General features: G+C 38.2%; 1 protein-coding gene across 1 annotated transcript in view; it reads left to right on the plus strand.

The window, feature by feature from the left end:
- Nucleotides 1–26: 26 nt before the first annotated feature.
- Nucleotides 27–21,554, plus strand: part of tesk1b (testis associated actin remodelling kinase 1b) — a 26,653-nt gene continuing 5,125 nt past the window's right edge. The window contains exons 1-6 of the mRNA XM_046851106.1: nt 27–180; nt 579–1,109; nt 14,311–14,432; nt 16,976–17,024; nt 17,840–17,986; nt 19,106–19,188. Coding sequence (XP_046707062.1) covers nt 951–1,109; nt 14,311–14,432; nt 16,976–17,024; nt 17,840–17,986; nt 19,106–19,188 — 560 coding nt within the window. The 5' untranslated portion in view covers nt 27–180; nt 579–950. The remainder of the gene's footprint in view (nt 181–578; nt 1,110–14,310; nt 14,433–16,975; nt 17,025–17,839; nt 17,987–19,105; nt 19,189–21,554) is intronic.

The following is a 21,554-nucleotide window of genomic DNA, read 5'->3' on the forward strand; positions in this document are numbered from 1 at the left end:
ACTTTAACACTCATTTCCTGCTGTGATCGGCGCGTGAGCGAGAGTCGCTCCTAAGCGCTGCTGCATCTACTGCGATGTGACGAGGAATAATAATAAACACCGCGGTTTTCTCCCTCCTTCTTCTCCAAGAAGGTCACATACTGCGGAAAAGACTAAACTGGTCGCGAGATCTTTCACACGGTAAGTCACACCAGGGCGATGTATTATGTAATAGGAGAGTCACCAGGAGCCGGACTGGGAAACATTAGAGTAGCTCGCGCGCCGTTCACGAACCCCCTCATGTATAATTCAGTTTAGGTTTTTGTGCGCGTGCGGTCTGGCTGAAGCGGCGTGTCTCCGTGCTCTATTTACTCCCACGCACTGAACAACAACAAAAAAAGAACTTTATGAAGAAATGCGTGATGTTTTTCTGAACAGGACGCATTACCGATTACTGACGGCAGGAGAGCGTGCACGAGTATAAAGAAGGACACGCAGTGTGCGCGCGCGAGCTATGGCTTGCTGGCTGATTGAAGAATCCGCAGTGAACTTGTGTGTGTGTGTGTGTGTGTGTGTGTGTGTGTGTGTGTGTTTTGCAGTGCTGTCTCCGGGCTTAGCTGCACAGTCTGGTGAGGAATAAAATGAAGTGGGAACACGGTATGGAGTGAGCGCAACAACTCTGAAGGTCTGGCCCGAAGCTTTGCACGGCGCTCGTGGATGTTCTCAGGAGGCGAGGGGAATCCCGAAACATCTAAACAAACGAGCACGCAATCTCTCTCTCTCTCTCTCTCTCTCTCTCTCTCTCTCTCTCTCTATATATATAAACACTCCAAACGGGAGTGAATGCTCTCCATCATCGGTGCATGTCTGTATCCTGCGTAGCTGCATTGCTCGAGCAGCAGGAAATGTGAACTCTTGGCAGTGTGTCCCGGGAGCGAGTGAATGTGTGTGTGAGTGGAAGAAGCGGCGGAATGGAGCGCACGGAGCAGGAAGCGGAAGGACCGCACGGGCCGCAGAGGCTTCGGCCCTCCTCGTACCGCGCACTGCGCAGCGCCGTGTCCAGTCTCGCGCGCATCGATGACTTCGTCTGCGAGAAGATCGGCTCGGGCTTCTTCTCCGAAGTGTTTAAGGTAACATCCGCACCGTATCCGGTTACCGTACACTCTGTGAAATAAAGCCCCCTTCCAAAAAACTGCACTTTCTCCTGCCACTGCGGTGGTGCTGTCAGGGGTTCAGTCCATTTAAACAACAAAAAAAGTGCACTTTTTCATTTGTCCCTTCAACGCACTTTAAATGAAACCTTCAATGGCAAAAGCTTTACAATATTCACATTTCCAGTTAAAAAATCTACAACACATTTGTGCACTCTTGAAATAGGACAAATACAGTGTGGCACAGTATTGAATAGAGTTTATACTCCACTATGGCTTTTACACTCTCTGGCATTCTAGAGCATCACTATACATCCGTAGTGATATGTGATGTGATGGGCCGCATCCTGGACCAAATAGAATGGTCCTTGAGGAAACATTTATTCACAGTCAAATGTAAACAGCTGTAACTCCTAATCAAACTCTACTTCTTATATTGTTTTATCATTGGCATATGGTTCCTTGAGTAAACCAGACCTTCCCTTGTTTATTTTGTGCATGACCTCCTGATTGACACTGTTGCATGCATGAAAAGACCTAATAGTCAGAAGTTCCATAAATTCAAGGAAATGTCTGCAATGATGCACAACATTTTAAAAAGTGGAACCTCTTGTTGAACATCTCGCTATAACACATAACACAGGTCTTTATACAGACATCAATCGGATGCTATTTGTCTATTTCTGGATTGTTGGTATCTGCTCAGATTCTACTTGGTTTGGGTTTGTTTTAATATAATGAATGCATAAATTGCTGACATGACAGATTTTGCACATAAAGATAAGACACAAAGGCATGGCTTCTCTTGTCCTGAGCATTTATGTGTTTTTTTTTTTTCTCCTCTTAATCTCATTAACAGCTCTTTCTTTGCTAAAGTGAGAGTGTTGGCAGGGAAAGTGCTGAAATGTACAGGACCTATATTAGGAATATGATTCTTAAAAACTTTGCTGTTATGCTTTTGGTTTTTGAGATAATTTGGCAAAAAAATTGTCGAGAAGGTCGACTTGTATAGATGTCCATGTTGCGTATTATGGGATGCTCAGATTTCTGATGCGGTCCTGAGATCATGTGATGCTCGTGTTTATGTCACAGTAGAGTCTGCGATTTATTTTAGAAATAAATGTATTTTAATATGCAATTTCTCTTTGTGTATAAATTGACGGGTAATGGCTTAATCAGCTGGATGATGTATAAATAGGGCTTTCTACTTCAAGAGCTGATTTTTGAGGGTATAACATCAATTACACCTTTTCATGTGCCATTCATATGCTGCTCTTTGCATATAGTCCATTGTATCATTAACATTTATTTTGAGTGGGTGAAATGATCATATATGTACATGTTCATATCTCGTTTGAGTCCTGCAGTAGATATGTAATATATTTTCCGTTGTTGCAGAAGTGCATAGAAAGAAAAGCGCAACGCTTGTGCTTCAGTCATGATAATAAAAAATAAGATACGTGTGACTGCTCTGTGAAGTTTCTTGTTATTTAAACAGGAAGTTTATCTGTTGCCAATGTGTTGTTGTTTAAAACTGCATTAGAAGTATGATTGCAGTGTTGGGCCTACCTAGTTGCAACTTTGTTAGTGCTGCTTCACTATTGTGTCACAATCCATCAAGAAATAGACACCTGTGCACTGCTGAAATAAAATCTTTTTAAAACCTTTGCCCAGTGGATGTGAGTGTAGTTGGGAAGTTTTACTCTATAGTCTTTAGCGTACCACGATGAGTGCTTGTTCTTTCAGTCATTCGAGATGCATTCTATTTTAATTTTTTTAATAATACTGAGAGTGATGATGTAAGAGGAAAAGATGGAGAGAGATACCTGATGACAGGCTATGCAGGTGCTGTTTGTGTGGGTGGACAGTTTGGGGTTTGGATGTTTATGAAGGAGTGAGAGAAATATGAAAAGCATTTCTATTCACCTTCAGCTTGCTGATCTAGACTATCAGATGACAACACCTTCCTGTTATTCAAACCCTCCACACTGCAGATCACCTCCATTGATGAGTCAGTATTAGTGGCGTAACGTTCACGTATCCGTACCAAGATTTTCCGGTACAGGGCTTTCGATTCGCCACACACGTGTACCTACTGCAATCCTTTTTACGTGCGGAACAAAGTTAAAATCTGAGTTCCCTCGGGAACATATTACGTGGCGGACTGCATGTTTGTTTACTCTGCTTATCGCACTTTTAGCGCATTAAATTTTTTTAATTATTATTAAACTTGAAAACATTCACAACAATGCCAGGGGTATAAAAAGTTAGCGCAGTGTCACTGTTTCTACTCACTACATACTAGAAATAAGATGTGTTTTGCACATCGCTAGCATAACCGCTAACCAAGAAGTGGCTAGCAGCTAACGCTAGCACTATGGATTCTTTAATATTTTATGTCCAGATTCAAGAATTTCTTTTTAAAGTAGAAAATCCTGGCAATTGGATGGAAGGAATGAAGACATTTGTTAAAGTGTGCTGAAATAAGTAGAACAGTTAAGTAGATCATATCTTAAAAAAATTAAATATTAAATGTAAAACATGCACATATATACACATCTGTATTACTCATGTGGGGTCTAACAAATGTTTAATATTTAATTTGATTTATCCTTTTATTTAATTTCATTTAATCAATTTAATTTGTGGCAATTTAATTAAATACTCAAAATAATCAATATAATTAAACGTTTATTGCATTCAGTTGATTTATTCTCTCTATATATATTTTTTATATATATAAATTATCAAATCTTATTTCATATATTATTTAACCAAGTAGGCATTTTATTTAAAACTCTTTAAAAAATGTAAACTGCTGATGTTCACAAATGATGATGATAATAATAATAATAATAATAATAATAATAATAATAATAATAATAAACTGCAAACTGACAAGCAATTTTATGTTTTGCATCATCACCAACCACCACCATCACCACCACCCCCTCAATGTACCGAAATTGAAACCAGAACTGACTTAAAGGCCGAGGTATATACAGAACCGTGACGTTTGTGTACCATTACACCCCCCAGTCTGTATTCCTGCAATCATGCTGCTGTTTCTCTCATTTCTTTCTGGTGATAACAGATACCTCCATAATACCGTGTCTTATTGTCGTGTTTGGTCTTACACAGTGCAGTTCTGCCACTGATAAATCCTTAAGATTAAGTGTACTTTGTTTGGAATTATTGCAAAATAGTTAGGTTTTGATCTTTTGTAGGATTGCTGGATTTCTGCCATGGAGGAGTTGAGTGCTGTCAAGGTGCTTGTGCCTGTCATGACACATCCTCAAGGTAGTTTGTTTTGCAGTCTGCTCCAGAGTAGAGCATTCTGCCTCCCTCGTCATGGTGTTCTGGCTGCATAGCTTGTATTTACCAGAAGAGAATTACCCTAATGAGTACCACACAGGCAAGCAAAAACAGATTTCTCAACATTTTTTTAATAAAGGTGCAAGATTTATAATCTGCCCAGGATTTGAAGGAACTCAGAAAGTGTTGTGACTAAAACTGTCTCTGAGATATGCAGCAGTTAATATTGGTGTGCTGATAATTGCTTTTATGATATATTGGTTATATTCTTAAAGCCAGGATATATAGTAATGAAATATAAAGGGGAAAACCTGCTAAATTTAAATCTAATATAAACAAAAAATGAAAAGAAAAACAGTGTAGAATTAGTCTGAAACCAACTCTAAGCTCATTGATCTCATCTTTTAATCCGTTTATAAGGAACAAAATCATTAACTATAAACACGCTGTTCTTTTCTATTTAATTTTAACACAGACAATAATCAGGTGGTCAGTTGGACAGTGATGGACAGTGGTCAGGGTGTGTGTATGTTGTTTAATAATTTGTTTTGCTTTAAAAATGATATATTCCTAAATATTTCCGAATTACTACAGTATTTCTTATTTGTTTGTATTTCATCCTTTTATATTTATGTTAGGACAAAAATAAATTGGGAAAAAAAAACTAAAAAATCTTTAATGAACCGGATGCTTTTCAACAGTTAATGACTCGATTAAATATAACTGTTTGTGCCTGATGCACTTTTAATATGGAAAAAAAAAACGCAAGAGGACAAGGGTAAAGCAGGGTGACGCAAAGGCTGGAAAAATCCAGATATTCTGGGTTCTGCATTTTAAAAATGTAAATGAACCAAAATCTTACATTGATCCCTTTTTCTCATCTGGAAACTTAAAATTGTTTTCATAAAACAGAGTCGACATCTTGAGCAGAACTTGCAGAATAGATGAATTTATAGAATACACTTATCTCAACTTTTTTTTTTTTCTTTTATTATTGTCAATGTAATTAAGTGAATTTTTTTCTGACTGGTGAACGTTAGATTTCTAAATGTGGTGAACCATGTAAACTAAATGAAAATTATAAATATTTTATGGAAGAATAATGAAATAAAAAGAATGAATACATTTCTCATTATATTTTCCAAGAAAAACAGTAATAAAATAAAAAGCTGGTTTGTGCAGGTTGCGTGGTGTTTTTATTTTTATTTATTTATTAAAATTTTCTTTTATATTTTTTATGAAATTTTTTATAAAATCTTCTTCTTCTTCTTTCGGCTGCTCCCATTAGGGGTCGCCACAGCGGATCATCCGTCTCCATACCACCCTGTCCTCTACATCTGCCTCTTTTACACCAACTACCTGCATGTCTTCCCTCACCACATCCATGAACCTCCTTCTTGGCCTCCCTCTTTTCCTCCTACCTGGTGGCTCCATCCTCAGCATTCTTCTACCAATATAATTTATGTCACTCCTCTGCACATGTCCAAACCATCTCAATCTCGCCTCCCTCACCTTGTCACCAAAACATCCTACATGCGCTGTCCCTCGAATAAACTCATTTCTAATCTTATCCATCCTCGTCACTCCCAAAGAAAACCTCAACATCTTCAGCTCTGCTACCTCCAGCTCCACCTCCTGTCTTTTACTCAATGCCACTGTCTCTAATTCATACAACATTGCAGGTCTCACCACAGTCCTATAAACTTTCCCTTTCATTTTTGCAGATACCCTACTATCACAAATCACTCCTGTCACTCTTCTCCACCCACTCCACCCTGCCTGCACTCTTTTCTTCACTTCTCTAACACACTCTCCATTACTTTGCACTGTTGACCCCAGGTACCTGAACTCCTCCACCTTCTCCACCTCTTCTCCCTGCAACCGCACCACTTCACTGCCCTCCCTCTCATTCACACACATGTACTCTGTCTTTCTCCTACTGAGTTTCATTCCCCTTCTCTCCAGCGCATATCTCCACCTCTCCAGGCTCTTCTCAACCTGCTCCCTACTCTCACAACAAATCACAATATCATCTGCAAACATCATAGTCCAGGGAGACTCCTGTCTGACCTCGTCCGTCAACCTGTCCATCACCACTGCAAACAGAAAAGGGCTCAGGGCCGATCCTTGATGCAGTCCAACCTTCACCCTAAACCAGTCTGTCGTACCTACTGCACACTTCACTGCTGTCACACTGTCCTCATACATGTCCTGCACCACCCTCACATACTTCTCTGACACACCTGACTTCCTCATACAATACCATGTTGACTTTAAAAAAAAAAAAAAAACACTTTCATTCAAAGTATTTGAAATATGCCTCATTTATCTTATTTTGTGAATTTGAGGTAACAAAACAGATATTAAATAAGATCTAAATAAAACCAGTGCATAATCAATCACTATTTTTATCGAACAATCTGCATTCGGCGAAGTTAATTTGGATCGCCCCATGCTTTTAAAAAGCATTGAGTTAGTGGCAGTAAATGGAAGTTTGAAACACATCCTCCTCTTACGATGTTATAACAAGCACAAACTCTTGACTCATTGCTAAAAATTCCTGCTCCACAACATGTTTTACATTATTGTCTGTGATCTCTGAATACATTGCTCTAGATTCTATCATTTATTGTGTCTGCAAATTCTTCCAGAGTGGACATTTCTTCCTGAGAAAAGACATTGAATTTCACTTTTGCTCCCAGGTTAGGAGTGTTAGATTGGAAATACTGTGTAGTTTAGATCATTGATATTTGGTATTGTGAGATTTTGATTACTAAACTTTGTGTGATTAAACATAGAGAACATTTCATTAATAAGTAACTTTTCTTTTGTGCAGATTTCTTTATTTCCTACTTTTATTATTTGAAAAAGAAAAAGGCATCATAATTCACATTTCACTTTTCAATTGCACTAATTCATTTTTTCATTGACAAAATGATCAATGCGGTTTTGTTTTATTGTTTTTTTTGTTGTTGTTAATAGAACAATGATGACTGGAAATGGAAAAAGACCTGCTTCTAAAAACAAAAGTAAACGTTAAGCTGAGATGAAGTTAGTCCGGATGAATCCGTGTAGACACAATATGAGAAAACCGAAAACTTAAACTGAAGATGGATGATAATGTTAGTGCTTCTCTCTAATTACACGAATGTCTGGCTGTAACGTATCAGCCAGTCGGCGAAATGTCTGTTTTATTCTTCTGTTTGATGAAACGATTTGAGGATGAATATAATTCTAAAGTTAGTTAAAGTATATCATTAATAATGAAACTGTCTTTTGTTGTTATTTATTTTGTTTTTTGACCCGTCATTACATAGTTCTCTGCGTTTTCAGACAGATATTTATGGAAGAAGCAGTAACTGAATACAGCTCCAGCATGCTCAAGCAATTAAGATGTGTGTCCTCTCGGTGGAAAGAATCAGGTTCTGACTTAAACAAGCTGTCTGTGATTTAGCTTACACTTCCTTTAGAGAGATGCTGAAAGACTGTGAGGGTTTGAGCGTATTCTCTGATCTGTGCAGCCAGAATCCTGCATATGGATTTGTGTGGAATTCTACGATTATGACCAGTCACTTGTAGTTTTTGTGTGGGTTTGTGTATCGTTACACGTCATTTTTAGGGTGAGCACTGCCCAAGTTCCAGTGAAATCACACCAATAATCTCTGCTTCTTTAACCATAACTTCTACCATAAAGTCTAATGTGAAAATCTCTATAGTAGAATAGGATAAAAAAACACAATGTTTTTTGTTTTTCCTCCATTTTTGTGCATTTCATCTACAAACTAAAAACAGGTAAGAACTACATTTGTAAATGAGGAACTGTGGAAACTGCGTAACTTCTCTTGGCCAAATAAGCACATATTTAGTTTTTAAACAAAAAAAGATATTGTATTGTGAACACAGGAAAAAAAATTATTTTAAAATGACTTTGGATCTGTTTTTAGAAAGCGCATAAAAAGTTAATCATTAAATCAACAAGAATTGTTTAATTTCCAGTAGAAATGTTTTTGAATTCTAGGGTTGAAGTGGATCTTTGTGTGCTGGGGTTATGCCACTTCAGGAAAATGATGACATGTTTGTGGAAGATGAGTTCCTGTTGGCTTCCTGCTGTAGCCTGCATGACTGTGCTGTCTTTAAATATAGATCCAGCATTGTGTAGTAGGGAATTTTGCTTGTAGGGGAAAATATCACAATCCCATCAGTCACATGTCTATGGCAGGAGCCTGGTCTGTTCCATTGGCTAAAGATATGTTGTGATTGGAGAATGGAGCAGAGTTTTGCGCTTTTGAAAATATTTGTGGGCCCGTTTTGACACGAGTTGCAAAGGAGTTTGTGTCCCTGTCTGTTGGTCTCTTTCTCTCTCGTCTGGGCTTGCACTGCCAATAATGCAGAAAATGAGTGTGTGCATGCGTGTTTAATAATTTCACTGTAAAGTCTCCATGCTTTGTGTATCTGCATATTGTGAGCTTGATGTGTGGGGTGTGGCACCGACGAAAACTTTTTAAGGTAATATTGTTCTTTCACTATTTATCAGTCATGACTGTGACTAGAAACAAGTCACACAAGCAGAAAATCCTAATCACTGCATTATCTGTGCTTTTAATCATTGATTATCATATGAACTAATGCAGCACTTGCACCTTTCAGATACGTGATTGAATCCATGTCCAGCTCCAAGTGTGTGAGTGAACAATGAGAGGAATCCACAGTTTATCAGATGTGCCTGCAAACGGAGCTTGAAGCAGCACATTGCAGATAAAGTGCATTCACAGAAGCGTGTTAATGCAAATACTTTTCCTCATTGCTGAAGCTTCAGATGTTTTAGTGTGTTTGCATGCGTTTCATTAGTGAAACCTTCTCTTTGTTTTCTATCTGTAGTAACTTGATCTTCCATAGGCAACCCACAGCATTTTTCCTAAGTATCTGATTCAATTTACGCAGAGACGTTTTCCATGACCGAGAACATTTGCTCGTGTTGCGGGTTCTACCTGTTTTTTTTGTTGTTGTTGTTTGTTTTTAATTGAAGGCAGCAACAATGTCATTAGGTAATTGTAATATGATTGCACGTAACAAGCCACACTTTCATATCATAGGCTTCATGTTGACTTTAGAACTGATTTTATTTAAAAAAAAATTTTCAGACTTCTCAACTAGCATACCGTAATTTCCGGACTGTAAAGCGCACCCATATATAAGCCCCTCCCACTGAATTTGACAAAGATTCTACACTGTCTACACTGAAACTAATGAACTTTACACAGGCTTTAACCAAAGACAGTGTCTGTTACACGGTGTAACGGGTGAAATATGTTGTGGCTCCTTTATGAGCAGAGCGGCATTTTGGGAATAACCTGCCGCCGCATTTTTCCGCTATTACTGCGTGTGTGCAAGACCGATGAATATGTCCTTATTATTTTCTGATGCTCATTTCTAAGTTTCTTTGACTAACCCGTAACGCTGTTGCCAAGAAAAATAAAAAAGCACGAGTTTTGGAAACCTGTCTGTGCTTATATGATTTCTGTTGCAACTGGAGTTAGTGAGCTCTCCCTTCACCCAGACTCAATGCGTTACAACGGCTTGTATCTAAACAGTAGCCTACCAAGAAAGTCATTGTTCACTGTCTTACTCCTTCCTTTCCTTTTCCTTTTGGCATCGTCGTGCATTTAAAAAAAAAAACGTTTTTTCTCCCGATGCCGTGCAGCTAAGAAGACAGGTGAGGTGAGTTTTTTTTCCGTTTCCGTTCGGAAATTTCATTGGTCTGATGTTATGTCGTTTAGTTTTTTGGCTGGAAGGTTGTGAAACCGGGAAAAACCCAGGAAAAATTCATAAATAAGCCGCTTCGTTGTTTAAGCTGCTGGGTTCAAAACGTGGGGAAAAAGTTGCGGCTTATAGTCCAAAAAATACGGTATTTATATGTAGGGCAGTGCAGTTATATGTATTTTATTTGGGATTATAAATGTCGCTTAAGTGAAATTTGTGTAAAAAATAAAACTATAGAGTTCTTTGAATTGATTCTAGGAACTTTGGTTAATGCACGTTTGTCTTTTTATTGTTGTGGGGTGTTAGATAATGCACTTGACATTAGAAAATGTAAAAACACCCTTGCTTGGAGTTTATCGCTTGTTGGTTTGTAGATACTTTTAGTTTAGTAGAAGTAATCTCTTTAGTTTAAGTATTTACATTTCAGCTTCTGGTTGTTTGGTTTACATGTGCTAGGCTTAGTACCGTATTGTCAGATTAGCAAAGAAAGCTAACTGAACTAACCAGAGGCAGCAACAATCTCTGCTACTTCCTTCCGAACTTTATTTGTCCAGGTATTGCCTCTGTACACAGTTAACAGTTGGTCATATAGAAGATGCTACGGTTAAATGCTAACTGATGTGTTAAATAATGTCAGGTAACGGAACATTTAAATCTAAAACGTTATCATATGTATAATTTTTTTTTTTTTTGGATTATAGTAAATCAGCACAGGACCTATAGTTTTTCATATAGCTATAATTTAGTCATGTTGCATTGAAAAATGTAAAAATTCATCTACAGCGAGTCTTAACCAGTAATCGTGACCTATGTAGTAAATGGTAAAGGTGTCTTTAAAGCTGCGTTGTACGATGTGTTTTTTCAAAGCAGATGATCAGTAGTACTATTGCTAGAAAGCTGTGTTTGAACTGGAGAGAATGAGATGATTACTGTAGAGGTTTGCATCACTCCACCCTTAGCCTAAACACACACACACACACACACACAGACACAGAGACAGAGACACACACACACAAGCAAGCGTAAGTGCAGTGTGATTACAGTGACTGTCTGTGGGTGTGATGCGCACCCTCTTGGGATTAGACTAAACAGTCTGAAGCAATATGAGAAGCAATATGAGAGCAGTCCCGATGAAGCTATGTGTAATCTACATGTACACACTTTGATATTGGCAAATGGTACGTGCGTGCATTTTAAAATCTCTGTCCAAGTGTCACTGTAACCCTCGTAATTGGAGCATCGGTCACAGGATGCTTTATTCCGGATTGGAAAAAAAACGCCTTGTTCTTTGTTTAATTAGGCCTTTAAGGTTGGTGGCTTATGATGATGGTGGACCTGCTAAAAATCAATATGAATGGCATAAACATACAAATGGTTGAATGTAACACCTATTGTTTAGTTTGCTGAAGAAGGTTTTTGGTTGAATGTTGTGTAATATTAATAAGGCAGATGAGGTTCTTTCTTGGCTTAGTTTTCTTACTTCTCTGTGAAGCAGCTATAATCAGTTGTTCCTTCACCAGCCAGTGGGTCGTTCTTTTGTCGGTGCTTTTCGTCACTGTTATAAAAGTTATCTTCATGTAATATTGCAATATTGATAAGACGTCATCCCATTGTCCAGCCTCAATGAAGAGGCTCTCTCTCACCACATTTTTATTGCACTTGTGACCTTTTCTCACTTTACCCTGGGTTTTATGATGTGTGTGGGGGTGTGTGTGTCAGTGAGACGGTTATGGTGCATGGCGGGCAGCCTGTCAGATGTTATGAATTGGAGGATGTTCTCACATACTCTGTGTGAGGTTTGGAGATGGCCAGGTTCATGTCAGTCCAGGGCCGGGCTAGACTGAATTAATATTGATAATATTAATATGATGAATTACACTCGCTTAGCACTTTATCCAAAACCTCCTTTGCTCTCAACACAGCTTTAATTATTTATGGCGTGAAATCCACAAGTTGTTGGCTGCAGATCTGGTGACTGGGAAAGCCACAGAAGAACATTGAACTCCTTGTCATGTTCATGAAACCAGTGCAAGATGACTTGTAACGTGACGATGATAATGATTTGCAACATGGGTGCATTATCATGCTGGAAGAAGCCATTAAAAGTCAAGCATGTGGTCAGTAAAAATATTTTTAAAAGACTGAGGCATTGAAGGCCTGATTGGTATTAACATTCCCGCAGTGAAAAGAAAGAAAACCGATAATCTGTGGATTTGAATCACATAGCTGGCATCTGCTTAAATAGTGATTCAGATCCCGTTTAGTATTATATTATTTCTGCACTGGCACTAATTTAGAGGTTATGAAAGTTCCTGTTTATTCACAATGTAATGTTTTAGCTGCATTTCTTCAGTTTTAATTTCTTAAAAGGTCTGTAGTTCCTCAAGATTATCTGTTAATATTTACAGTAAAATTCAGCAGTTCTGTAACTGTAGGCAGACCCAATACTCAATATCAGTAGTCCAGGTTTTCAGTGACCTGTAATGATATCTTTGTTGAACATCATGGTCGTTTACTTGGGCTCGAAAGCACCCCAGTTAACTAAGAAATATTGTGACGTAGTAAATGGTCATGTCGTGAATCTCATGTTTGTTGTAGACACACTAGAACAGAAATATAGGTGACAGTAAGTTGCAAACAAATAGAAATAGAAATGAAGTAGAACTAATTGTTCAGATGTGGAGAAATCCTGTCCCATATTCCTGCCTTTCACCTAGTGTTGCTAACATTATCAGGTGTGTGTGTGTGTGTGTGTGTGTGTCTCTCTGGAGATCTCTGCCATCCTGCTGAGTTTTGTTCTAGCGACTGAACACATTTATCCTGAAGGTCCTGAGGAGATTCATAACCTGCTTTTGCTGTGGATTTCTGGGCCATTTAAGTGGGGAAGTGAGACAGTTCTGTCGTTCTTTCTTCAAGCTGTTGCTAGTGCCTGTGCGAGTGCATGCACACACTTATGTGCACGTGGTGGTGTTGAGTGTGATTCTGGAGAAAAAAAACATGGTCACGTTAGACATGCACAAGACAGGAAAAGGAGGATGTTGACTCTGAGTCATGTGTGTAAGTTAGTCACACACACACACACACACACACACACAGAGCACTGTTGCCCTGACAACCAAAACATTTAAATAAGTATATTTACTCTCATGAGACCAGAAACATCATGAAAACCCTTTTTAAAAAGAAGGTTTTAGCTAAAATCTGTTATGTTTTGCCTGTAACATGCTAACATCAGTATACTTTATTATGTTCGGTTTTCATTTTCAGTTACTTTTTAACCTTACTGCAAAGCTACTGTGTAAAAAAACTGTCCAGTAAACCCAATTGCAAAAACAGTCAAAATAATTTTAGAAGATGGACTGAAGCTAAATATGAAGTTATATCTGTATATATACTTGGTGTACTTGCTCATCAGCTTCTTCACATTTTTTACCGTCATTGCCCCTATATTTATTTCCTGCACACACGTGTATGTATGTGTGTATGTATGTATGTATGTATGTATGTATGTATGTAATATAGGGTGAGTGGTAGCTCAGCGGTTAAGGTGCATGGCTACTAAACGGAAGGTTGGTGGTTCAAGCCCCGGTATCGCCAAGCTTAGGCCCGTAACCCTCTTTGTGCTCCATGGGCGCCATATTATGACTGACCCTGCGCTCTGACCCCCACTTCTGAGCAAGCTGGGATAAGCGAAGAATGAATTTCACTTTGCTATAATGTATATGTGACAAATAAAGGTGCTCTCTCTCTCTCTCTCTCTCTCTCTCTCTCTCTCACTCTCTCTCCTCTATATATATATAAAATGGTTGTCCATTTTTTTTTAGATAAATTAATACTTATTATTGTGGATGCTTGGATAATTCTTGTGGTTCAATCAAACTTTATTCTGTTTGAAGACAGCCTATGTTTGATGTTGGAATGAAGTATGTGTGTGTGTGTGTGTGTGTGTGTGTGTGTGTGTGTGTGTGTGTGTGTGTGTGTGTGTGTGTGTGTGTGTGTGTGTGTGTGTCTGTGCATGTACCCAGCTGCAATAGACATCAATGGACTCTTTAAAGTGTCTGTCTGTGACAGGAAGCCACGCATCAATATCTTTTTCTCTTTCTAGGTGAAACACAGGGTGACGGGGCAGGTGATGGCACTGAAAATGAACACTATTGCCAGTAACAGAGGCAACATGTTGAAAGAGGTGCAGCTCATGAACCGTCTCAGCCACCCCAACATCCTCAGGTTCATCCACCACACACTGTGCTGTATGGGCATCTGGAAATGCCAACATAACATCTACTCACCTCAGGATGGACTTTACTTATCGAAACATATACTTGAGCATATAAAGGATTTTGAATGTTAAGCCAGGATTCGAGCTCTCACTAGAAAATTCTATACATTTCAACAATAGATTTGCATATGAGCAGTCTACATTAAACAGATTGGTTAGTTTGACGTCACCAGTGGACTCAGTAAAATACAATTTCATCATGTTCATGATATTTAACTTTAAAGAAAATGAAAACTAAAAAGACTTTCAAATCATGAGCCCACATTTAATCACAGTAGAACATAGAGAAAAGAACATGTGTTTAAACTGAGAAATTTTACACTTTTATGCACAAAATTAGCTCAATTCAAATGTGATGTCTGTTACAGGTCTCAAAAAAGTTGTCCCAGGGGCATGTTTACTATGATGTAGCATTTCCTCTCCTTTGCAGTATGTGGTTTTGCATTGTCCTGCTAAAACATATTTTGCTCCAAAACCTTTATATACCTTTCAGCATTCATAGTGCTTTCCAAAACATGCAAGCTGCCCATACCATATGCACTTATGCACCCCCACACCATCAGAGATTTGCTGGCTTTTGAACCGAACACTGAAAACACGCTGGAAGGTGTCCCTCCTCTTTAGTCCGGAGGAAACGACGTCCCCGATTTCCAACAAAAATGTCAAATTTGGACTCGTCTGACCATAGAACACTTTTCCACTTCGAAACAGTACATTTAAAATGAGCCGTGGCCCGCAGGACACACCGGCACTTCTGGACCATGTTCACATATGGCTTCCTTTTTGCATGATAGAGCTTTAGTTGGCATCTGCATATGGCATGGTGGATTGTGTTTACCAGCTGTGGATTCTGGAAGTTCTCCTGGGCCCATTTAGTAATGTCAAAGACACACTCCTGCTGATGAGTAATGCAGTGTCGTCTGAGGGCCTGAAGACCACAGCATACAACACATTTCTTCAGCCTTGTCCCCTACGCACAGAGATTTCTCTCGTCTCTCTGAATCTTTTGATGGTTGATGACATTGTTTTGAAAGTATTCCACAATCTTTTTATGCACACGTTCACAGATAATAGAGCCTTTGCCCATCTTTACTGCTGAGAGACTCTACCTCTCTAGGACATTCATTTTATAGCTAATCATTTTACAGACCTGATGTTAATTGACTTGCTTAGTTGCAAGACATTTTCCCAAATATTTGGCTTCCTCAGTCCTTTCTTGCCCCTGTGCCAACTTTTTTGAGACCTGTAGCAGGCATCAAATTTGAAATGATCTTATTTTGTGCATAAATTGTACAATTTCTCAGTTTAAACATTTGTTATCTATGTTCTGTTGTGAATAAAATATTGGCTCATGTGATTTGAAAGTCTATTAGTTTTCATTTTATTCAAATGTAAAAAAAATTCCCAACATTTCCGGAATTTGGGTTGTAAATATGTACATGTATGCCGATGTTATTCAAATATAAATGCACCCATTTCCCGAAGCAGTCATCCAATATTTATTATAAATCAATAAACATAAAAGGTCATGCAATCTGCCTTGTTCATAGGAAATTTAATAAAACATTAATATTTCGCGTAGATCAACTATGGAAAAAAAACACCATTGAAAGTTAGTCGGTGACTTTCACCACCTGATGATTACTGATTTGCATGTTGCACGCAGTCAGTGATCAGATTTCAAACGCGCTTGATTAGACGTGTTAATGTACATATGTGATTAAAATCTGGTCAGGATGCAAACCAGACATGAGACAAAATAATGGGTGAAGTCCATCGTTATAAAGTGGTTACATATTCTATTTGATGAAACTAATAAGTTTGATATGTTCCACTTGTATGAAATTGTTGTTGTTGCTGTGGTGGTGGTTTTTCCATTTAGTTTTAGCTCTGCTTCCCCGTAATCTCCATGTAACTGCCTATGGTGTAATCTAAAATTGTTGTGACAGCTGCTTTTGTGCCAAACAATCAGACTGATGCAAAAATAATAATGTACACGATACGCCATGTTATTCACTAGATCTCAGCATATTAAAACAACACCTTTTTTATAGCTTAGAATATGCTGTTTATTTATTATTTAAATGCTTGTCATTTGTTATTTGCTGTTGGCTTTCACTAACAACCAGTCACCTCTTTAAATATTTATCCCCTGTATGTACAGGTGAGGATAACATGTAATGACACATTCTTCACTCATTGTGTTGTGCATTAAAAGTTGGAATCCTGCCAAGGTTGCGGTTCAGCCGTGGCTCCCAGTGTATCAAAGTGTAGCGTTGGATTAGTGAGCAGATACGGCAGCTAATATCCGTCCTGATGAAGCTGTCTTAAGATAACATTTGACTTGGGTTGGAAAACTTTGGTTCCCATAACTTGCCACAACTTGTGCTGTTTTGTTTACACACCCACATTATCTTTGTGGTTGTTCTTGCAAGAACATGTAGGTATTATTGTCTTATGTGAAATACTGTGTGTGTGTTTGTCTCCTTAGGTTTGTGGGAGTGTGTGTGCACGAGGGACATCTCCATGCTCTTACAGAGGTACTGATTTCGCCATACGCATTTGCGCATTCAAACAGTGCTAACATTGTAAATGTTAGATATCTTTGCTGTACCAGCTCTTTGCAGTAACTAATAGTATATTGGCTTCTCCCCAGTAACTGCCCCCAGTCTCTTGAGCATACGGTTTTCAGCTTGTTACCCTCTGCCTTGAAAAAATGTTTATTTATTTATTTAAAAAAAACACCCAAGGTGCTTTCATATGCTTTCTACATGTTTATTTGGAACTTCTCAAGTACCTGTTTCCTATTTAGTACATATATAACCCACAAGTATAGTTCCAGCATTTTAGGTGACATTTATGGCATTTAGCCGATTCTCTACAAAAGTGCTTTGATCAATGAAACTGTTAAATATAAAGATGTCATTCCGCCTGAGGCGCAGGAGCATCACAGACACCTTTTTACAGCTGGTATCCGATTACAAACATAATTCATTAGGATTAGGTTCGTTTCACTGTGGCATGCAGCTATTCAACATCTTGATCGACGTCATGTCCTCATGCTTTGCAATTAGACACCGAATCGAGATGCTTTGCAGTGGCGCTTCTATGTGTTTTTGGGATATAAGTGAATTTTTCTGTCCTTTATCTTATTTAGAGGAAGGACCTAAGACAGTGATAGAAAGCGAGGGAAGGAAATTAGAAAAGACAAACAAAGATGATCAGGCATTGCCTTCTGCTAACCAACATATGTTCTGTTAAATTGATGTGGATATGTCGAATGCCATTAATTTAAAGGGGCAGAACTGAGAACTTTTTTGTATTTTTATTTTGTGTGCCTCTTTCCTGTGTGTAGTACATTAACGGTGGAAACCTGGAGCAGCTGTTGGAAAGTGAGGTGTTCCTGTCCTGGGCAGTGAGGATGAGCCTCGGCCTGGACATTGCACAAGGTCTGCAGTACCTCCACAGCAAGGGGATATTCCACAGAGACCTTACCTCAAAGGTATTTACACACACACACACACACACACACACACACACAAATACACAAAATACAGCTGTTTGAACATCTAGATGTGTTTTATTTATATATATATATATATATATATATATATATATATATATATATATATATATATATATATATATATATATAATATAGTGTGTGTGTGTGTGTGTGTGTGTGTGTGTGTGTGTGTGTGTGTGTGTGTATATATATATGTATATGTATGTATGTGTATGTATGTATGTATATGTATAATATCCATATCTCACATTTCAGCAACCATTTTACTAGTTCTCAAGGGATAATACTATAGAAATGAAACAAATATAGTTTAAAGTAAATGTCATTGTGCAGTTTTATAGCAGTACATATTTACTGTCCTCTGAAAATAACACAACATACAGGCAACAAAAGTGAGTACACCCTAAGTGAACATGTCAGAACTGTGTCTTTATTTAGTTTGAGCACTATTGTTATGTAGCACTGCTTTAATCATCTGGAGGCATGGAATTCACCAGAGCTGCACAGGTTGTTGCTGGGATCCTCTTTCACTCCTCTATAATGACATTCTGTTTAAGGATGCCTTAAAGGTGCTCAGGTTCAGGTCTGGAGACATACTTGGCCAATCAGTCACAATCAATTTCAGCTTTCTAAGCAAGGCAGTTTCTTGCTGTCATCTTGTGTGTGTTTGGTGTCGGAATTATGTTGGAAACCTGTTGTTCGGCCCAGTTTCTGAAGGGAGGGCCTGTTCTGAGTAGAACCCATCTTGGAAAACCTCTATATGACCCTGGTTACTGTACTGTAACTCGGTTTCATGGTGCTACAGATCTTCTTATTGCCTCAGCCATCTTTGTGAAGAGCAACAGTTTTAATTCTCAAATTCTCATAGAGTCTTTGCCATGAGGTTCCATGTTGAATATCCAGTGGTCAGTATTAGAGAATTGTACTCAAAGCACCACATTTTTTAACTGCTCTAATACAATCTACACAAATTTGTATTGTCCCGTCAAGCAGACAAAAACATGAGCATGATGAATAGGACATCGCTGTTATCGCGGGCTGTATGTTGGGTTATGTTAAATGGTGTGTTTGATACTGATTTTCTTGTTTGTGTAGAATTGTCTGGTGCGTTGGGAGAATGACGTTTGCACTGCTGTGGTTGGAGACTTTGGCCTGGCAGAGAAAATTCCAGATTATAGGTCAGTGAGTTCCTCTTTTAAATTCTTCAGTGAAGTGTGTGTCCTCATGTGAAATGCCATGCTTGAAACGTCTTTTCCAGTCATCCTTTCTAGGCTATGAACATTTTAACTGTGTACCAGAATACTCACTCAGCCACGTTGCCTAAACACATGCACCCATATAAAAAGTATTCCACATGCTCAATACGAGTCATCTGAATTGCATGAATATTATAAAAAGAGCACAAATATGAAGAGAGAAATTGCAGAATACTGAGAAATTAACATGTATATGTTTGCCCCCTGGTTCTGTAGTCGGTCAGCATTCAATTTGTGGCCTGTGTTGCCTATAAAATGTAGCCATCAGAATTAAACCAGATACTGTACCAAATTAAATTGTTATGCCTTCACTGTCTTTGCATTTACTGTCTTTGCACTGTCTTTGCGTTTTTTCTGATCCCAGATCATATAAAATAGTTTGTTTGTGAACTCAGATGTACTCAGTAGTGATAATTCAAATAAAAGAAATTTATGACATGCATGGAAGCGATGCTAATGTTTTTGAAGGCCTGGTCTGCTTCGGGGCATGGGGAGGGAGAAAGGAAGTGTTTGGGAACAAGACCGAGCGAGTGCATGCTTTTCTTTGTTTTTGTTTTTTTTTGTTTTTTTGAGTAAACCAGAAATGTAGAAAATTATCATCCCCTTTAACCAAACACATGACAGTTACAACATGAATTGCTCTTTGCAGAGATAATGTGTCTCTCTTATACAGGCACATTATTCTGAATGTTGCACAGTGAACGTTTAACAGTCATAATTTATGGCCTTGACATTTACTTGTAGTGAATGCATTTGCTCTTCATCTAAAATTTCCCTTTACATACGATTAGACACATGCGAACATTCAGTAGCCTCCACAGTTATATAATACTGTTGCTGCACAGGCCATTTCCGTTTTGCTTTTGTGTATAACTTCCTAATGTTTTCATAAGTGTGTATTACGTGTGTTTGTGTGTGTGTGTGTGTGTGTGCTTGCCTATGAGCAGTACTTATTATGCTATTATTGGCTATTTTATATTTGTTCACAAGCCTTTGATTGTCTGTGAGACTGTTGGGTGTCTCAAGTAGCAGGTACTCTGAACTGAAGTGTGTTTTTCTGTTCGTGTGTGAACACATTAGGAGGGTTAGATGCAAGACTTTTTGGGAAGCTTTCCTAATAAGGTCAAACTATTCCAGCATGAGGCTGCAGACTGGCACTGTTCCTCCATCAGCACTTCCTCAAATAGTGTTTACTCTACAGCTTTCCTACTCTGAACTACTCTCTCTCTCTCTCTCTCTCTCTCTCTCTCTCTCTCTCTCTCTCTCTCTCTATCTCTATCTATCTATCTATCTATGAATCTGGCTTCCTGCTCTCCACTCTTTTACTTCCCATTTTCCTACTTCTCTCTCAGGATTGATGATGTTGCTGAATTTATTTATACTTTGTTATTGAACTTCTCTAAGGAAGACCCTTTCAGCATATTCTGGTTGCCTGTTTTGGTGATTGTGGTGACTGCTATTTCGGACAGTTTCGCTTCTCTTTCCACACCAACATCTTCACAGATACTTACAAAATGTGCATTCAAAGCAAACTGGTGAATTCACAAGTATACTGTGACATTGGTCAGCTCAATGTGGGTAATACTGCAGAAAACATTTAATCTCAGTTCTTAAAAATGTTTTCTATGTTAGAGTAATGCATTTCATGAAGTACAGAATGCATCATGGTGCACTAGGACTAGGTGCTCCTTTTAGCAAAAAGAAATTAATTTAATTGTTAACTAATTAATTTTTTTTCCAAGATGTGGCAAAAAAAATACACTGAAATGGATTGAGACGGAAATTTGATTACATTCGTCACTTCGTCTGAATACATCAACAGTGACCTGTTCAAATTCATTTCAAGGCCAATAGTTTATTATTGACAAATTAGAAAAATAACTAAACAATGATAAAGTATAACAGTTTAAAGCATAAAAGCTTGTGTGCTAACAGCTAACTGAGGGTCATATAGGGGGAATATTGGACACTAATTGATGTCTACACTGATGTATGCTGTAAGAAATTGAAGAGCTTTCAGCTCAGAAATACTATCCGAAATGTCCGATTTGTAATATCAAGCAAACGTCTGGACAGAACTCAACACAGGGTTTAGTGCAGCTGTGTTTGCAGAATAAAAGAGAGATTTTGCCGATTATTACAAATTAACTTTGAACTTTTATAACCCATTGTTATAATAACAATCATCTAAAATTTGTGAACTTTTATAACACATTAAATTGAACAAGTCATGTGTCAGAGCTGAGTAATAAACCCTCTTTAGTACCATCTAAAATAGGGTAGACTGT

The sequence above is a fragment of the Silurus meridionalis genome, chromosome 6 (assembly GCF_014805685.1).
Source record: "Silurus meridionalis isolate SWU-2019-XX chromosome 6, ASM1480568v1, whole genome shotgun sequence".
In the NCBI taxonomy this organism is placed as follows: domain Eukaryota; kingdom Metazoa; phylum Chordata; class Actinopteri; order Siluriformes; family Siluridae; genus Silurus; species Silurus meridionalis.